Here is a 20,807-nt window from a genome sequence, read left to right as displayed (position 1 = left end):
GCCTACTACTTTGCCTCCTGAGGCAGAAGCGGCTTCCCTGCTACAATCAGGGGAGGGAGAAACTGAGGAATTACAACTGGAAGATATGGCCTCAGGAGCAAGTGGCACTGTTTTGGAGAAAATTTTTGAAAAATTGGAGGCTCTGGACAGAAAGGTTGACCAGCAATCAGCTAAAATTGACTTAAACACAGAAAGTTTAAATAGACTAACTGGACAAGTTGCACAGAATGTTCAATCTATTGGAGAACTGAAGGAGGCTGTAGGTGAAAATCGGAAATTGGCGGAAGACACTAGCCAAAGATTGGGACAGCTTGAAAAAGAAGTAAGACCACTCAGCAAACAAGTAGGAGAACACCAGATCTACTTTTCCATGACAGAACTTCGGAACAGGGAGGCCAATTTAAGGATACGCTCAATTCCAGAAGTGGAAGAAGGTAACTTAACTGAGTTCCTCACCAAAGACTTTTCCAAGTTTTGGAACTTAGAAGAAAAAGACTTTAAAATACTATCTGCTTTTAGGCTTGGAAGACTTATAAAGAAGGAGAAGCCCAGAGACTGTTTGATAATATTGAGATCAAAGGAGGAAAGGGACAAGATTCTAGGCTTGCACTACGGAAAGTCACTGGATATTTTGGACAAAAGAATTGAAATTTATAAGGATATTCCTAAACAGCTGTTGGATCTTCGATCAGACTACTCGGAATTAGTAAAATTGCTAAGGAGCAACTCAATCATCTTCAGGTGGGAGTTTCCCCAAGGTTTATCGTTTACTTTCAGAGGGAGGAAGACCAAAATTAGAACGCCGGAGGATAGAGACAAGTTTTTGGTGGCACACGGAGAAGATCTTCATAAAGGACTTGGATTACCCCCAGGGCCTGAACCTCCGGGGGTTCCTGCACCCCCGGACCCCCGAAAATCTGAGAACAAGGTACCCCCACAGCAAGAATAACCAGATATATTCAGGATGTCTCTGCAACTTTTGAGCTGGAACATAAATGGCTGCAACATTCCAGGAAAAAGGAGAAAAATCTTTCACATATTAAACAAAGAACATTTGGACATTATTTGTTTACAAGAAACACATGTGACTAGGCTCCACAGAAAAGTGTTAATAAATAAAAGACTTGGTCAGGAATTTATATCTTCGGATACAGTTAAAAAGAGAGGTGTGGTAATTTATGCAAAAGAGAGCCTTTCACCTAAATTTCTGTTTAAAGACGAGCATGGAAGAATTTTGGCGATAGAAATACAACATCAAGGAGAAAAAATACTGATATTAGGAATTTATGCCCCAAATGAAGGAAAATCGGAATTTTACAAGAAGTTGCATGAGACTATGCTGGACTATCTGGACTACAACAACATCATTATGATGGGAGATATGAATGGAGTTGTATCAACCAACATGGATAAGTCACAGAGTCAAAAAATTTCTAAAGATGGGAGACTACCAAAGACCTTCTTTGAAATGACAGACAATATGGACTGGATTGACATTTGGAGAGTGAGAAACCCCTTGGGAAGGGAAGGAACATTTTTCTCTGAAGCCCAACTGACTTGGACAAGAATCGACCAGATATGGATAACTAGAGGTCTGGCACCTAAGATCAGAAAGGTGGAAATCTGCCCAAAGACATGCTCCGACCATAACGCACTGAGAATGGACATGACATTGATTCCAACCGGTTCCTTCAGATGGAAGATGAATGATGGCCTGTTTAGAGATCAGGAGATTACCAAGAAGGCCCAAAAAGCTCTAAAGGATTATTTTGAGATCAATATGAACACCACAGTGGAAAAAAGAACTATCTGGGACGCAAGTAAGGCCGTGATGAGGGGGTTCCTGATACAACAGAACACGGTAAAGAAAAGGAAACAAAACGAAAGGAAAGATAAAATTTTGGAAAAAATTAAGGAGTTGGAGAAGAAGTTAAGACTTAATCCGAAGTCTCAGCCGATTCTGAGAGAAATCAAACTTTACCAAGCACAATACTCCAAACTGATAAATCAGGAAATAGAATGGAAAATCAAACTAATGAAACAAAAAACTTTTGAGTCGGCTAATAAATGTGGAAAACTGCTAGCTTGGCAGTTGAAGAGGAGACAAAAGTTAAATACAGTGACAAATTTAGAGATTGAAGGAAGATGTATCCAGAACCCCGGAGAGATTAGAAAGTGTTTCCAGAGATATTTCAAAAAATTATACACTCAAGGGCCACAAGATGAAGCAGCGATTAAACAATTTTTAAAGACAAATGGACTGGCAAAGTTGTCAGAAGAAAATAGATCAATTCTGAATGGCAAAATAACACGACAAGAGATTGAGCAGGCCATCCAAAACATGAAACAGGGCAAATCACCAGGACCAGACGGGCTGACCTCCAAGTACTATAAGACATTGAAAGACTATTTGATACAACCACTGATGGAGGTCAGCAATGAAATTTTAGAGGGGAAGAAGGCGCCAGAATCGTGGAAAGAAGCTTTCATCACATTGATACCAAAATCGGAAACTGAAAAGACACAGCTTAAGAACTACCGTCCCATCTCCCTTTTAAATGTGGATTACAAAATATTTGCAGACGTTTTGGCAAGTAGATTCAAGAGGGTTTTAAACAAAGTAATTCATAAAGACCAGGCAGGCTTTCTCCCAGGTAGACATATGTCTGCTAATACAAGGAACATTATAGATATATTGGAGCTTTTGCAAACAGACATAAATACTAAAGCTGTTTTAATTTTTATAGATGCGGAGAAGGCCTTTGACAACATATCCTGGAAGTTTATGAAAGGGAATTTAAAAGAAATGGGAGTGGGCCGGGGGTTTGAGAATGGGATTGATGCAATATATTCAGAACAAAAGGCTAAACTGATAGTTAACAATGTGGTTACAGAAGAGTTTAAAATTGAAAAAGGAACACGACAAGGCTGTCCGATTTCCCCGTTATTATTTATTTCGGTCCTGGAGGTGCTCTTGAACACGATTAGAGGGGACAGGTTGGTGGAAGGGATACAGGTCGGAGCGAAACAATATAAACTTAAAGCGTTTGCAGATGACTTAGTTCTGACATTACAGGAGCCAGAATCTAGTACGAAAAGAGTACTACAACTAATCCAAGATTTTGGTCGGGTGGCGGGATTTAAACTAAATAAGCAAAAAACTAAGGTATTGGGAAAAAACTTGACAGATATTGAGTCGGAACGGTTTCAGAGAGAGACAGAGTTAACTGTGGTTAAGAAAGTTAAATACCTAGGGGTAAACATAACAGCAAAGAATCTGAGTCTGTTCAAAGATAATTATGAAAAATGTTGGTCTGAAATTAAGAGAGACTTGGATAGCTGGTCAAAATTGAAACTTTCATTGTTAGGTCGAATAGCTGCTATTAAGATGAATGTATTGCCAAAAATGTTGTTTTTGTTTCAGACATTGCAGATTGTAGATAAAACGGAGTGCTTCCGGAAGTGGCAGAAAGATATCTCCAAATTTGTCTGGCAGGGCAAAAAGCCCAGAATTAAGTTTAAGATACTAACGGACGCAAAAGAAAGAGGGGGCTTTGCCCTGCCAGACTTAAAGTTGTATTATGAAGCCGCAGCTTTCTGCTGGCTAAAAGACTGGCTACTTCTGGAGGACACGGACGTGCTGGATTTGGAAGGTTTTAACAATGCATTTGGATGGCATGCATATTTATGGTACGATAAGGTTAAGATTAACAAGGTCTTTAAGAACCATATTGTCAGAAAAGCAATATTTAATGTCTGGACAAGATACAAAGACTTATTAGAGAACAAAACACCGAGGTGGCTGTCACCTTTGGAGGCTAAGGCCCGAAAAAGACCCAATATGGAGGCCAATTGGCCAAAATATTGGGAAATACTAGAAAGGGATGGAGACAATTGGAAACTGCAGAGTTTAGAGAAAATGAAAGATAAAGTGCGAGACTGGTTACACTATGCTCAGATTAAAGAAGTGTTTAAGATTGATAAAAAGTTAGGATTCCAGGTGGAGAAATCGAAACTGGAAACAGAACTGTTAGAACCTAAGACCAAGGTACTTTCAAAAATGTATAACTTGCTGCTGAAATGGAACACACAAGACGAATTGGTTAAATCGGCTATGATAAAGTGGGCCCAGGATATTGGGCACAACATTATGTTTGAGGACTGGGAAAGGTTATGGACCACCGGGCTGAACTTCACAGCATGTAATGCTCTGAAGGAAAATGTAATGAAAATGATATATAGATGGTACATGACCCCAGTGAAATTGGCTAAAATATACCATTCGTCTGATAACAAATGTTGGAAATGTAAGGAAAATGAAGGAACATTCTTTCACCTCTGGTGGACCTGCCCTAAAGTGAAGGCCTTCTGGGAAATGATATATAATGAGTTAAAAAAGGTATTTAAGTATACCTTCACCAAGAAACCAGAGGCCTTCCTTCTGGGCATGGTCGGCCAGAACGTGTTAAAGAAGGACAGAACATTTTTTATGTATGCTACAACGGCGGCAAGGATACTTATTGCTAAGAGCTGGAAAACCCAAGATCTACCCACACTGGAAGAATGGCAGACGCAGCTGATGGACTATATGCAACTAGCTGAGATGACTGGCAGAATCCGCGACCTGGGAGAGGAGAGGGTTGAAGAAGACTGGAAGAAATTTAAGATTTATTTACAAAAGTACTGTAATTTGGTTGAATCCTAACAAGGAAGCCAGAGCAGAAATAACTGTCTACCATTAAATTATAATTTTTTATTTCAGTTTAACCTAAAATACTGTACTTAAGATCATAAACAAGATGATAATTTGCTTGGAAAAATTCGTTTTTAATGATGAAAGTGGAAGTGGGAGACGTGAGGGAGTCCACAATAGAATGAAAGGATGTTATGAAACCTATTCTGTTTGTTAAATATGTATCTGTAAAAAATCTTAATAAAAATTTTTATAAAAAAAATAAAATAAAAACAAAGGTTGGATGGCCATCTGCCAGAAATTCTTTAGCTCTGACTTCTCTACAGTTCAATGAGTCTATAAACTTAAGGTTGGAAAGACAAAAAACACAGAGAGGTAGAAATTAATCAGATACACTCATCCCTAATAGTAATCCACAGCAATCCTGGGTGGGTCAATTCCAGCTCGACTGGGGTGGTGCTAGCTCCTGTCTTTGCACTCACCTTTTAGGGTACAAACTCTTCTTGCCCCGGAAAAGCTCACTGGCACACAACTTGTCCTGGAGGGCTACTTTTCTCTGGGATGGCAGCTGATCTCGGTATTTCTTGCACTGTACCAGAAAAGCAGAGAGCAAAGGTAAGAAGCAAAAGGAGAGCGAACATTGCAAACTTCAAAACATACCCTATTTACTTTAGCGAGGGGGAAAACACATGCAAATTTACTTCAGTCACATTTGCTCCAAAAAAAAAGAAAGTTTCAAATTCATATTCTTCTGCTTTGATTGCTTTTGTTTCTTTAAAAGCACTCCCAAATATAAATGTTCTTGCATGGAGTACTTCCCCACCCCTCTTTTGTTTTTGGTTTTTGTTATTGAATCTGGCAGGCAAGGCTGCATCATTCTACCTAACAGTAGGGCCGGCCCTGATTTTGTGGCTTGTGATTGGCAGAAGGAAAACATCGCTAGGTCTCCCCAAGCTTCAAGTGACATGGGCCAGGAAAGCCTGTGATGATTGAGCGAAAGTGATCAACATCAAGTTGACTGCTGGGGCCACTTCAGTCATCTCTAAAGCACCATGTAGTGACAGTGTCCTATATTGAGATTGTTGGGCTGTAAATATGTAGCCACACTGTACGCTGTAATGATGGGAGAGGAGGTAGACACTGGATGCATGTCTGGAAGGCATGGGATCCTCTGCTATGTTGTGATTAGCCCTGCACAGCTGTGTCTTGAAAAGGCAATGATTCGGTAGCTGTAGCAGCAACGGTTCTACTTATGTGCAGCACCCACCTGCCCTGTGGTGGGATGGGTCCAAATAAAACCTAACATTGTTTGCCTGGAAATTTATCCACAAAATAAAACATTAGTTTAAAAAGAAAACTCAGTTCAACTTGCCCAATTAAGCAAAAGCTCACTCCACACCCACACTGTCACTTTGAACCTTGTTTGGTCTTGCAGAGACAACTCTGGTGCCTCAGCAAAGTGTGTTGGATGTGGAAACAGCTGTTCTATGATTCCAGTCAACAATGTGGGCGGCTCACATAGTATCAGAGGCACAATGGGAGGACAGATGACGAAAAAAGTTGTTTCCGTTTGCCTTTAAAGGAGATGCTGTCAAATTTGCACTTTCTGAAACACTACGAGGACTGAAACAGCCATCCTTCAAAATTTGTGCCCATTCAAACTTTGCAAGGCAGCTCTCCATCCAATCAATGTTTACTATGATGCATATATTAGGGGAAAGTATGCATAAAAATGAACATACTTCTTCAAAAATAACGTACAAAGGTGCCTTCTGTTAAGGAAAACTGCTTGCAAAAACATGCATATTTGTTAAAACTGCATATAAAAATGTGCTTAATTAGGAGAATTTTGCACTAAAATGCTGATGAACTTCTGCAGAAATGAGTGTACAGTCATACCTCGGGTTGAAGTAGCTTCAAGTCAAGTATTTTCAAGTTGCGCTCTGCAGCGACCCGGAAGTAACAGTGCGCGTTACTTCCGGGTTTTGCCGCTCGCGCATGCGCAGATGCTCAAAATGACATCACACGCATGCGCGGAAGCGACGAAACGTGACCTGTGCACGCACAGACGCATCTTACGTTTACTTCAGGATGCAAACAGGGCTCCAGAACGGATCCCATTCGTATCCAGAGGTACCACTGTAATAGAATTAAAAATTGGGAAAATGAGAAATTGAGAACCAGGATTGACAGATTCTTCCATTCGTAACTGAGAAGGAGGGAAGGTAAAGGGTAAAGGTACCCCTGCCCGTACGGGCCAGTCGTGTCTGACTCTAGAGTTGTGTGCCCATCTCACTTAAGAGGCCGGGGGCCAGCGCTGTCCGGAGACACTTCCGGGTCACATGGCCAGCGTGACGAAGCTGCTCTGGCGAGCCAACACCAGCGCAGCACACGGAAACGCTGTTTACCTTCCCGCTAGAAAGCGGTACCTATTTATCTACTTGCACTTAAGGGTGCTTTCGAACTGCTAGGTGGGCAGGAGCTGGGACCGAAAGACGGGAGCTCACCCCGCCGCGGGGATTTGAACCGCCGACCATACGATCGGCAAGCCCTAGGCGCTGAGGTTTTACCCACAGCGCCACCCGCGTCCCACTGAGAAGGAGGGAAATGAAGAGGCAAATTGGGGGTGGGGAGTCGCCCCCTTTCCTCTTTTCCACTCTTCCATCCTATCACTGTTTATTGAGGCCCTCTCCCACGCAAATATAATTTGCAAAATATCTCCAGGGCCACCGTATTTGTTGGCCTAGTAATTATATACACATTATATACTGCTGCCAGTAGTCTCAAAATTGAGGGCACTTCCAGACATCCTGTTTATTGCACATTCATCCTGATACGTTTGAGATGAGGTTAGCTGCATCTGCATCAAAGGCAGGGTTATCGTACACTGCATGTCCCCCGACAATTTCCTTATCACAAAGGATTTCATCATTTGTGGAAGCAGGTTTGCTGTGCAAGGCTTCCATATCAACTATAATTTAAGGTCCACAAATGACAACACCTTGGAGGTCCCAAGTCTCAAGGTGGTTAGATTGGTCTCAACTAGGGCCAGGGCCTTTTCAGTACTGGCCCCGATTTGCTGGAACGCTTTGTCACAAGAGACTAGGGCCCTCCAGGACTTGACATCATTCAGCACGGCCTGCAAGACAGAGCTGTTCCGCCTGGCCTTTGGTTTGGACTCAGTCTGACCCTTATGTTTCCCTCCCCTTATGGTTTTGATCCATGGGCTACTATTAAAATGTGGCTGCATTTTAAATTGTATTTTAACCTGTATTTTAAATTGGTTTATTATTATTATTATTTTAATTTTACTGGTGTTAGCCGCCCTGAGCCTGGCTTTGGTCGGGGAGGGTGGGGTATAAATTATTATTATTATTATTATTATTTGTGCAAACTGAATTTGTCAGAATGTGATTGAATCCCAGGCGAGAACAGTGACAGTCTGGAAGCACCCTCCGTTTCACTCTGAAAGAATTACGCATAGAAATGAGCCATAATCCCGCTCTAACCCTCCAGTGGTGGAAGATCTTCTTCAGTTCTTCATTGGGGCCTGTGAGAAACTTGTATGGAGCTGGCGGCCAAGCCTGGTCAGTCACTGTCATGGAAGGGAGGTTGTTCTTCAAGCCCAGGAGGAATTTTTGCACCTATAAGAAGGGAGACAGAGAGCACATAAACCCTCAAGGCAATGTTTCCCCAAAAAATGCTGGAACAATCCAGGGGGTGGTAGTAGCATTGGGTTCATGGAATAAAAATAAGGGGGGCAGTGGAAGCATAAAGAAAGAAGAGATTTTGGAGGGGTAATGTGCATGTTTCATCTGTTGTGTAATGACGCTTACTGCCAGGTCAGCCGCCATTGCAGGACAGCGACAACGCCTCGACTGGATTTGGCGGTTGTGTTGCAGGCGAGGGGTTTTTCCTGCTGTTACAGAAATAAGGGGGGGGGCACATCTCTAAAGTTATTAAATGTCACAAATACCTGAATGTATCTTTTCAACTTGACAGCTCAGCTTTCAAGCTTTAAAAATCATGTAAAATCAACTCCTTTGCCAGTTTCCTCCATTCCAACACTATTTTGCCCTTGGGAAAAAATGAATCTTTCCCCTTCCACCTCCCCAAGCATGAAGACATGTGTACACACCTCCTGTCCCAGGAAATGCCCAGAGGTGACAATTGCTGGGCTCATTGTTAGCCAAGGGAAGCCAAATCTCATCACTTGCCTCAGGCTCCAGACATGCCAAGGAAGTTCTATTGTACTCTGGGTGGTGGGTACTTATACATGTTTGCCTGTGCTAATCTTATACTTGGGTGTTGCCCTGACATATCTGTCTGTGCTAATCTTGTGTAACCATCCCCTTTTGTGACATGTTAGTGATGTAACAATGATGTATTGATGATGCTGTGCGAACTGTATTCTGGGATATGATGGCAAAGTTTTAAAAGTGAAAGTCACCCCGTGCTCAGGGTTCTTATTGCCAGTGGCGTAGCGTGGGGGGAGCAGGGGGGGCCGGCCGCACCAGGCGCAACATCTGGGGGTTAGGGTTAGGGGGCGCAAATCCACGGGTTAGGGGGCGCAAATTACTTGCCTTGCCCCGGGTGCTGACAACCCACGCCACGCCACTGCTTACTGCTGTTTGAACCTGTTGCGCAACAATAACGAATCTAAGTCTACTGATTCCTGTTTTGCTCCAGATTACTTGGCTGGAATTTCCTTCTTTTACTGACACCATGGCCCCACGGGGGACTTGTACCCCGATGAGCTGGGCTGCTGAGTAGTCTCTCAACCCGGAATTTTCTTTAACACTGGGCTTGGGGGAACCCCTTTCAGCTTCACCCAGGCCCGGGAAATGGATTGCAGCTTGCCTGCCTGTTTAGCCATTGGCAAATTTACTATGTTGTAGGACATAGGTAGAAATATAGATACAGTGGTGCCCCGCAAGACAAATGCCTCGCAAAACGCAAAACGCGCAAGACAAAAGGGTTTTTCGGTTTTTGCGTCGCTTCGCAAGACGAATTTCCCTATGGGCTTGCTTCGCAAGACAAAAACGTCTTGTGAGTTTGTTCGCTTTTTTCCTAAAGCCGCTTGAAGAGGCGCAGTTGCAACGGACCGTGCTTCGCAAGACGAAAAACATCGCAAGACGAAAAGACTCGCGGAACGAATTAATTTCGTCTTGCGAAGCACCACTGTACACAGAACACCTATTTGTTACTCATCTTTCTGTTTGTTCATTTAAAGAAAGTAGATTTCCAGGGGGGTCTGAGTTTTGTTTGGTTTTCTGAAAAGGGGGTGGTAGGCCAAATAAGTTTGGGAACCTCTGCCTCAAGGCATCTAAAAGGGTTGCGTGCACATTATAGTGTAAAGGAGCATTGCTTTTATGGCAAACAAACAACTACTGCTACCACCTCCTCTAGCCTGAAAGATGGAAAGGCCAAGGATTGCAGCTGAGACCTTTTGCATGTAAAGTCATGTGATTTACCACTGGGCTGAGACTCTTGCCCTAAATAAGCACTGTGGTTAACTCTTCCTTACACAGCACATCCATTACCTGCCTCCATTGATGCTAACAACAGCAACACTTAACATTTAAATTTATTGAGTTCCGCTATCCCTCTGAGTAGGGACGTGGGTGGCGCTGTGGGTTAAACCACAGAGCCTAGGACTTGATGATCAGGAGGTCGGCGGTTCGATCCCGTTGCTTGGTCCCTGCCCCTGCCAACCTAGCAGTTCGAACAGTGGGTTGTCAGCACCCGGGGCAAGGCAAGTAATTTGCGCCCCCTAACCCATGGATTTGCACCCCCTAACCCATGGATTTGCGCCCCTTAACCCATGGATTTGCACCCCCTAACCCTAACCCCCAGATGTTGCGCCCAGTATGGCCGGCCCCCCCTGCACCCCCCACGCTACGCCACTGAGTTCGAAAGCACTTCAAAGTGCAAGTAGATAAATAGGTACCGCTCCGGCGGGAAGGTAAACAGCGTTTCCGTGCGCTGCTCTGGTTCACCAGAAACGGCTTAGTCATGCTGGCCACATGACCTGGAAGCCGTACGCAGGCTCCCTCTGCCAATAAAGCGAGATGAGCGCCACAACCCCAGAGTCAGCCACGAATGGACCAAATGTTCAGGAGTCCCTTTACCTTTTACCCCTCTGAGCTCAGTGGGCTAGTACCAATGTCACAGTAAAAGCGGGGGAAGCCTCCTGACAATCATCACTTTCATTTAAAGGTTTAAAAGCCCTTTCCCTTTTCTTGCTATGTTATTTCTTGCATATAATTTTAGAACTGGGCCAGGAGGAACATACTCACCAGACTCGTGTAGATAAACTTAGTGATACGCTGAGAAGCCCCAGAGCGGAAATACTTCTTGTATTCCTTCCGTGTCTGCAAACAGACAAAAGCCCTGCTTGGTGAGCGTGCTGAAGTCTAAATAACATCTGAAGAAAAGAAGCTGCTGTGTAACAAATAAGGCCATCCCACTTTGCCTACTATTGTCTACTCTGACCGGCAGTGCTCTCCCAAGCATCAGTAAGAGATCTTTCCCTACCTGGTTCACAACTGGAGATGCCAAAGGTTGAACCCAATACCTCATGCATGTAAAAAAAAAAGTGTGTTCTACTGAGCCAGTGGCATATTTGTTACCTGATAACCTCTCCAGTAAGCAGTAATGATGGTGGCAGCATGACTGCGGCTCTTTTGTTGCTTCAGCTGCCGTAGGAGTTTACGAGACTGTGGAGGAAGGGAGCGGATAGATAAGAACCCCAAAGGGTCCCAGAAAAAAGGGGGAGGGGGCAGAGAGCAGCTTCACTAAGACCTACAATTTTCTTGGTCATTACTAATAACATCTCAGACAACATTGGACATCATATATAGTTCTGCCCTGAATTTTTTTCCAGTTTGGCATGCACATATGTGCTGCGTGTGCATGCATGCTCAAGGATTTGAAATGGCAAGGTAACAAAATCTGGGCAACAGTGTACAAACTTATCATTTCGGCCTCATCTGTCTACTTAGCATCTGAGCCCGTTAGCAGCTCCGAAGTTGTCTGCAACTGACAAAAAATTCCAGGCTACTGAAGAATACGTGAGATTTTGTTGCATAAAATGAGCGTTGAATATATAACGTCAGAACATTAATATTTTAAAATAAAAATTCCTGCATATTATTTAATTACTTTGACTATATAAGTAACTGAATCCTAGAACCTTTAAAGGCCCTGCCGCAACCATATTCTGGATGTCACCTGCCTCACCTTCCATCCTCGGACATAGGCCTGAATAAGAAGAGCTGACATTTTCATCTTCCCATATTTCTTCTTTTGCTGCAAAATAAAACACTCACTTTAGTAGACAGACAGGCCATGAACAAACAGGGAGTCATCAGTGGTAATTCCTACCCCTTTTGACTGGTAGGGTAGAAGGCCAGGAGGCCAACAGTAGATGGCGCCAGAGCCAATGGCAGACAGGTAATTCCTACCCCTTTTAACTGGTAGGATAGAAGGCCAGGAGGCCAACAGTAGATGGCGCCAGAGCCAATGACAGACAGGGCCAACTAATTCTAGTTTTGCACACACCCACCCTCTTCTGACCTCTGCTAAGGCAACATTGAGACCAAGGAGAAAACCAACAGCCAGATCCACCCGCTTGACTGGTTGTAAGTAAGAAGGCAGCCTTGTGAGGGCTGCCCCACCCCACCCCCTCGTATGCCCCTGCTGCCATATCAAGGCAGGTTGGAACTCGTCTTGGTGTGATTTTCACCTCTTGCTTTCAATAACTAGGACAAATATGGAATGCAAATATTTCTTCAAACTGCATTGCAAATGCCCTTGTTAAACTGGAGCCAAGTATCACTCTGTCTAACAGCCTTCCCAATTCTCATGGATGCAAGCAAGACGATGATTTAATGCTGGCCCATTACTGTTGATTTTGCAAAACACAGAGGACAGTGAGGTCTGCAAGTTAAAAAGCACCCAAGTCTATAAAATTGTATGTGTATCACTCTCCGCATCTTACCGCATGGCCCCGGTACCAGGCAGAGATAACGATTTGGCTCTTGCGCATCTGTAGAAAGTTCTTGCGGCATTTCCAGGCCCGGAAAGTTGCTTGGATCAGTGCAACTAGCTCCTGTATCCGCTGCTGGCGTCTCTCCTCCAGATAAAAAAGCTGTGAGGGAAAAGGTTGAAAAGCACCAATACAAGGTTCAGACCATGGAAGAAACTACAGTCTCATCTGCATTAACTTTGATGTTAGTTTTGATGTTCCTTCATGCTCCTACCAGACAAATCCTCAGGGCCTAAAAGGTTAAGATTACCAGCTTCTGCTCCTTGTAGATTTCCTATCCTCAGGTTCCCACATCAACCAAGGGCATTTTGCACGCATGGCAAATAGGTTTGTGTTTTTAAATGGGTTTCGTAAATGCAGCTACAGTGAAGGCTACAGTGGCCAGGCCACATGTTCAATTGATCTTCTGCAGTCTGTCCTACTTTCCCAGCAGACATGTGTGCCACAATCTGTGAGTGAGAGGAAGATCACTTCCAGAAAGAGTTGAGGTAAAAATTAAACTCAGTTCACATTTAAAAGCAAATCAAATCTGCACTTTCTGAAAAAATATGAGGGCCAAAACACAGGCACCCTTTGAAATTCACACTGATCCAAATTTTGTGATGAAGTTATCCATGAAAGTGCGTAATAATACATTCATGAAAATAACATAGACAAAAGGATTATATTATGGGGAACTGGTTGCAAAAATGTGTTGATTTATTGAGCATTCATCCTGATTTGTTTTTACACGTTTTCCCATTAATCATTTGCTTATCCCACGCTTTTCATTGTGTTTTCCATGTCAGTTTGCCAACCACAAAAAGTCTGTTTTAGTTGTCCCCCCCCCCCCAAAGTGGATTTGTTGCGCTAGGGTGATGGATAACTTTGAGCGCACCTAAATTTCCGGTATGCAGTTGAATCCCTTCCCACAAAATATTGAAAGTCTGGAGGCATCTATAGACGAATATGGTTGGCTATGGAGTGTGGTGACATATATTTTGTCATATCTTTCATTTTGTAATCACAGAATGGAAAGAAGAAGTATCAGTAAAAGAGGGGAATGGCACTACAGAAACAGGAGCCTGTGGAATAAAAGGCACCTAAGACACACACACACACAGAGAGAAAGGTTGAATATCTGAACAGTCTTGGGGTTTGGGGAAAGAAGCTTACACTCCACTGAAATCTCTTTTTGCAACCTTAAGTGAAAAATATTTGGTGCAACCCTAAGGAGCAACATTCATTCCTCCCACTAACTCCAGAAGAGCTGGTAACCATTGACCTCCCCTCTTGGTCCTAACATCAGTTGCTCACCGTGCGTGGCGTGCGGATGAAGATCTTGGTGTGCCCGTATGCCAGTTCTTTGGAGTCAATGGGCAGACTGCTCAAAAGGGCTTGAACACCATCTCTGCGCCAGAAAGGGGAACATAAGAGATCAGAGATTACCTAGCCACCACCTGGGCTCACTCTTAATTGGTTGGGAAGGCCACTCTATGTGTGTGGGAGGGGTGTTACTGCCAATGTGCTGAATGCCAAGCTGCACTGCAGGTCTCCACCACAGACCAGGTCACCCAGCTGGCACAAGCCTGGAACATCCAAAATGCTTATGCCTAGGGGAGCCAGTGGGAAGCTGCAAAGTAGGGTGTCAGGAGCCAGAGTCAAGTGTAGGTCAGCAATGAAAACACAGTGTCAATGAAGTTAACTCTTTATTCAAAGAAACTAAAACAGTGCAGGCAAGTAATCCCAACTCCAAAAAGACAGTTGCAAGGACCAGAGATCCTCACCTTCCACTGCTTCCTAAGTCCCCTCCTCTGCAGGGTTTTTGCCAAGCAATCGTAGACTGTGTCCGTGCACAATCAACCTCTGCTCTGCTCTTTTCAATTCTCTGCATGTTCCAAGAGACCAGGGTGGAGAGGGGAGCTGGTCACAGCAGGAGGTGGGGACTCTACCCCATACCTGCCTCTTGGCCCCCCTCCTCTCCGCCTCTGAGCCTGGTCTCTCTGCCCCAGCCTCTCCCTGCCCACTAAACCCTGCTTCCAACACCACCACCTCCCAGTCTCCTCCCTCTAACTAGTCATCGTTGTCCCACCACCAATCTCCTGGCTTTGAGCTTTTGTCCCTTGGGAGTTCCCCAGCTGGTGTCTCCCACCACTCCTCTGCAGCCAGCCAGTCCATGCTGTGGGATGACCCTCCAAAACCACCTGCATCTGTCCCCATCACCACACAAATGTGCTACATGCTTCCTTTCCAAGCAAAGCCTAGCCCAGTGGTCAGGGATCTCACCCCCAGCAGCCAAATGCAGCCCTCCAAGTTTCTCTCTCTAGCCCTGTATCAGCATTATTAAATCCTTGGATGAGTCCACTATGTGGATATTCTGCTGACCCCTGAATGTAACCACCAGGCTCTGATGGCAACCTCTCCAGCACATCATAGTTTCTGTGTCCTACCTGGCGCTGCCTTTCCACTTTGGCCAAGTCTCCTTGGAGAGCATCTTGTAGCGCTCCAAACATGGGTCATAGAGCTGCCGATAGGCATAACCAGCCCGCCGAACACGCACGTTCTCCAACAGGCCAAGGTAGCGCACCTGTGTCCGAACCAGATCATCTGTGAACACAGCAGCCTTTTTGGTGTCATTGGGCTTGATGCACCTGCAGCAAAGAGGACATCCTTATTGAGTGAGATTACTCTCCCATCTCTGTCAAACTTGCTGGATCCAAAGATAAGTCTAGTAGCAGCCTCATACCTAGCAATGCTTGGGAATTCTGAGACATAAAAAAATCAGTGCCGCCTTTAGAGGTTCAGTTCATCTTTAGTCAAAATGGTGCTGAATTATATCTAAACATAGATGAAAGCCTGCTCCTTGATCCTAGGAACTATCACACAAAATTTTGTTATGAGATCTTAAGAAGTGTCCGAATGCACAGAGAACAATCAGCTTTCCAAAATAAATAGATGTCTATCCACAGTTTCTCTCTCTCTCTCACTCACACACACAAATTACCTGATGTAATTAGGGTTCTTAGAATAGAGATTCTTCATGAGGGTGGCCACAGAAGCTTTGAACTGTGAACCAGCGGTGGGTGGACGCTTGAGTGAGGCTTTCTGGGGGTCCCCTTCAGGGAAGAGGCTGTGCAGGAGAACATGTTTGGCCTTCCACATGGCTTGTGACAGGTCTCTAAAGAGCAGGTCGTTGTTCTTCTCTATGAATCCAACCACATTGTAGGTCACCTGAGGTGGAGAAGACTCAGTGCCTAAGTAGTTCTCAGATACATTCCTAGTGAACACAGTGCATCACCCATTGATGGAGGCACACTGAAGGGAAGACTTCAAGTTGAAGATGAGAGAACAGACACATTCAGATGGAAACAAATTGCTCTGGCCCACAACCCAACTCCCATTCCGTTGTGGTTCCCAAGGGCCTCCCAACCTTTCTGTCTGTGCTAAAGTCCATCTTAGAGGGTCAGGTTTCTCCTAGGACTGTCCAATTCTCCTTTTACTCAAGGGAAATCCACCACTACACCTTGCAGTATATTTTGCCCGCCTGGGACTAAGGTAGTAAGCATGTCTCTGGTCTGCAGCACCTCAGACTACAAGTGGGGGCTTACATACAAAAATAGAATAAAAATTAAAATTACGTATTTATCCATCTTGAATTAGCACGTTCAAGAGAAGGTTGGGTTGAAAGCCTTCTCCCTACTTATATCTAGTCTTAATCCCAGGATTGTGGGTCCGAGCCCCACATTGGGCAAAAGATTCCTGCAATGCAGGGGGTTGGACCAGATGGGTTGCTTCCGACTCTGCAATTCTATGTTTCTATAATGTATGGAAGTGAGAGCTGGACCATAAAGAAGGCTGATCACCGAAGAATTGATGCTCTTGAATTATGGTGCTGGAGGAGACTCCCATGGACTGCAAGAAGATCAAACCTATCCATTCTGAAGGAAATCAGCCCTGAGTGCTCACTGGAAGGACAGATCGTGAAGCTGAGGCTCCAATACTTTGGCCACCTCGTGAGAAGAGAAGACTCCCTGGAAAAGACCCTGATGTTGGGAAAGATGGAAGGCACAAGGAGAAGGGAAAGACAGCGGGCGAGATGGTTGGACAGTGTTCTCGAAGCTACCAGCATGAGTTTGACCAAACTGTGGGAGGCAGTGGAAGATAGGAGTGCCTGGCGTGCTCTGGTCCATGGGGTCACGAAGAGTCAGACACAACTAAACGACTACACAACAACATGATTCTATAAGACCTGGTGGGTCTTCGCGAGGGATTTCACATGGAGGGAGCTCCACAGTTCAGAAACGCTTCTCTGCATGCTGTCACGCAGCAGGAGTTTCCTTCACCTCACATGCTCCCAGCCACATTTCCCAAACCATTCCAAGGGATTCATGCACTTCAGCTTTAGGAAACTATATTTTAACCCAGGGGTGGTAGCTAACCTTTTCCAGCTCAAGGTTCACCACCTTTCCAAGGGCTACATGCCAGCACTGCAGGGGAGCTACCCCTGCTCTAACCTCCTGTGCTCCCCAAATGGACCCGTTTTTGAGAAAGACTCCTAGCGACAATTACCTTGCCAGCATAGTGGTGAATACGGAAGCAGTTCGCATGCAAGCTGTTGTCCATGATACGCTTGTCATTCTGTGTGACCCTGCTCTCGTAGCGTTGGTGTCCCTTGTAGACTTGGTTGAGTTTGTTCAGGAAGGTGGCTTCGTTCACCTCGCCCGGGCGAAGGCACTCCTCATCCAGCATGGCCAGGATCCCACCTTTGCCCTACAGAAAGAAGGAACACTTAGAACACTGCAGGGGACACTGGTCCACTAGGGCAAATGGGGCACTACCCCCCCCCCCCAAACTCAGTCACCCAACGCGATTTCTCATACAAAGTTTGCAAGGCATTTAACTGAAACGTTTCTTTGATGTATCTACAAAATCTAGTCTAGATCATGGTCTTCTCCACTGTGGTGAGAAGTGTACAGTCATACCTTGGGTTACAGACACTTCAGGTTGCGTTTTTTTGGGTTACAGACCCGCCAAAACTTGGAAGTACCGGAACGGGTTACTTCCGGGTTTCGGGTGTCGCGCATGCGCAGAACGCGCGGATGCGGGTTGCGAACGTTCACGATCACGTTCGCAACCTGAGTGTCCACTGTAACTTCATGTCCACTTTAATTTTAGTTAGTATTTTCCAGATTGGCATCTATACACATTAACAAATCCACGTTTTATGCAAATCTGTCTCTTCCTTTGCCCTCTGTTTGGCTGATGCATAAGTGGTTATGATAACACTTCACAGGGAGTAAGGCCCACTGAACTCAGTGGAGCTTACTTCTGAGCAAGCAGGCATGGGGTGTCTTCAGCTCTTTCAAATGCCTGCTCTTCTCTTTGCCTGCTCCTTGCAGTTAAAAAAACAACAACAGATCATGGTTGCTGGCTTTTCCAATTCCTTGTCTAAGGCCCTTCTTTCTGCTGGGCTTGTTAGCCTGTCTCCTCTGTGGATTGTTTTTCTTTTCTTTTCTTAAAAAAAAAAAGCCATCTGTTTGTGAAGTACTCAGCCCACTGAAGGGAAAGACAGGAACCTAGAGCAGTTTTCTTTTGTGAAAGGCAAAGCTGTGTTCTTTGGCCTCCTTCTCCACCACTCCACTTACACACACACACACACACACACACACACACACGGCTGAAGATAGATTCATGCAGGGCTGAGTCTTGACCCTTGTTGACACTCATAAAGCACTGGACAGAAATGAGTGCAGAGAAGGCCAGATTTTCTACGGAGAAAATGCCAGAGTGTGCCAGAGTTGTGAAAGAAAAAGGAGGCATTGGATTGGATGAAGGGAGGAGGTGGGAAAGGAAGAGTGGAATTTGCTGGACAAGAGACTGAGTGATGGTTGTTCTGGTCACAATAACCTAGCAAAAGACAGCTTTTCGTTATTGAAAACCAAGAGGTGTGAGGACTTAGCCCTGCATGGAAACATTGCCAGCCGCTCTGTTAAGTTTTTATTGTGTGTGCTGGGGCAGGGACCAACTGCAGTGGCAAAGTGAGGAGGCACTCTGCACATACTCAGAGGCACTTTCCCCACTTGAGACAATGGTAGACTACTGAAACCTGCCACAAGCTGGGAAGCCACTTCTCATCCTCCTCAGCACTGCTCACCCCCCTCCCCATGGGAACATCTCTGATTACATCTATCCTGGGCAGTCTCACCTCCAGGCCCTGAGCACACCCACACCTGCTAAGATTAAGCAAAGGGTTTGCATCACATACAACTAACGCCATGGGGTTATGCAGCCTCCTTGTCCACCTTGTTCTACCTGTCTTATGCCTAGTTTTTAATTTGTTCTGCTACTTTCCCTGGGGAAACCTGCTGTTTACCTCTGAATTGGAACAAATGTCAAACCGCAGAGAAACTTATTGATGTTTGTTTTGATTCAGTGGTGGCAGCAGGACAAGTGGAAGTGTGGATGAGCCCTTGGAGCAAGGGGTAGGCAACCTAAGGCCCGGGGGCTGGATGCAGCCCAATTGCCTTCTCGATCCAGCCCGCGGACAGTCCGGGAATCAGTGTGTTTTTACATGAGTAGAATGTGTCCTTTTATTTAAAATGCATCTCTGGGTTATTTGTGGGGCCTGTCTGGTGTTTTTAATTGAGTAGAATGTGTGCTTTTATTTAAAATGCATCTCTGGGTTATTTGTGGGGCATAGGAATTCATTCATTCCCCCTCTCCAATATAGTCCAGCCCCCCATAAGGTCTAAGGGGCAGTGGACCGGCCCATGGCTGAAAAAGGTTGCTGACCCCTGCTTTAGAGACACAACATGAGCACTGGAAGCGAAGAAAGGCTTTGTAAGGGATGAGGTCTTGGATTTATGGGATTACAAGTCTTCTTTCTCTCCCCACTTTATTCACCATTGCTCCCGAGACAACTTACATCCTCTATCAAGTTGCAGATTATGCTGTTATCGAAAAAGTCCACAGGAGTCCAAGCGATGCCCTGGGGGTGGGGGGAAGAAAGCATGTTGTTAGCAGGGGAAGGGAGGCCCACAATGTAGCCTTCATCACTAGGTAAAGGTAAAGGGACCCCTGACGATTAGGTCCAGTCGTGACCGACTCTGGGGTTGCGGTGCTCATCTCACTTTATCAGCTTCCAGGTCATGTGGCCAGCATGACTAAGCCGCTTCTGACGAACCAGAGCAGTGCACGGAAACGCTGTTTACCTTCCCGCCAGAGCGATACCTATTTATCTACTTGCACTTTGACGTTCTTTCGAACTGCTAGGTTGACAGGAGCAGGGCCCGAGCAATGGGAGCTCACCCCGTCACGGGGATTCGAACCGCCAACCTTCTGATCAGCAAGTCCTAGGCACTGTGGTTTAATCCACAGCACCACCCACGTCCCCTGGCTTTCATCACTACTGCTTACCAAAGTGCTACAGGAGCGTGGCAGGGTGAAGAAGAAGAAGAGGAGGAGGAAGTTTGGACTTGATATCCCGCCTTTCACTCCCCTTAAGGAGTCTCAAAGCGGCTAACAATCTCCTTTCCCTTCCTCCCCCACAACAAACACTCTGTGAGGTGGGTGAGGCTGAGAGACTTCAAAGAAGTGCGACTAGCCCAAGGTCTCCCAGCAGCTGCATGTGGAGAAGCAGGGAAGCGAACCCGGTTCACCAGATTACGATTCCACCACTCTTAACCACCACACCATGCTGGCTGGGTGGTTGCAAAGCTCCACGGCCACCCTGGCCAGATTGACTCTACCACTGCAGCTCCAAACTCACTGCCCCATCCCTTCAAGTGGTAGGGAGGTAGCACCACCCCATCGCTCCTGATGTGAGTTGTAGTAGTGTAACAGCATCCAGGCAGGGGCCGGAACACAGGTTCTCAGTTCCTCACTCTGTCTCGTTAGGCATCCTGTCTCCCACTTTGCCCAACCAGATGCTTGTGAAGCCCACAGACAGGACATTAGCACAAAAACTCTCTCCCCTTTGGTTGTTCCCTAGCAAATGGTATTCAGAGACTTGCAGCCTCTGCTGCTGGAAGCAGAATATAGTCATCACGATGACTAGTAGCCACTGACACCGCCTCCTCTTGCAAA

At 45.4% G+C, this 20,807-nt stretch overlaps 1 protein-coding gene across 2 annotated transcripts in view; it reads right to left on the bottom strand.

Annotated features, from left to right (window-relative positions):
* Positions 1-20,807, bottom strand: part of LOC309362764 (unconventional myosin-Ia-like) — a 57,061-nt gene that overhangs the window by 9,093 nt on the left and 27,161 nt on the right. For both annotated transcript variants that reach the window (XM_081898540.1, XM_081898541.1), the window contains exons 15-25: positions 19,648-19,710; positions 17,292-17,492; positions 15,727-15,953; positions 15,173-15,373; positions 14,040-14,133; positions 12,696-12,845; positions 11,936-12,004; positions 11,326-11,412; positions 10,993-11,067; positions 8,203-8,337; positions 5,176-5,282 (exon numbers count right to left, since the gene is read on the bottom strand). In XM_081898540.1, coding sequence (XP_081754666.1) covers positions 5,176-5,282; positions 8,203-8,337; positions 10,993-11,067; positions 11,326-11,412; positions 11,936-12,004; positions 12,696-12,845; positions 14,040-14,133; positions 15,173-15,373; positions 15,727-15,953; positions 17,292-17,492; positions 19,648-19,710 — 1,409 coding nt within the window. The remainder of the gene's footprint in view (positions 1-5,175; positions 5,283-8,202; positions 8,338-10,992; positions 11,068-11,325; positions 11,413-11,935; positions 12,005-12,695; positions 12,846-14,039; positions 14,134-15,172; positions 15,374-15,726; positions 15,954-17,291; positions 17,493-19,647; positions 19,711-20,807) is intronic.

This window comes from Podarcis melisellensis, assembly GCF_964234715.1.
Source record: "Podarcis melisellensis genome assembly, chromosome: 2".
Taxonomy (NCBI): domain Eukaryota; kingdom Metazoa; phylum Chordata; class Lepidosauria; order Squamata; family Lacertidae; genus Podarcis; species Podarcis melisellensis.
This window is presented reverse-complemented; position numbering and strand designations above follow the sequence as displayed.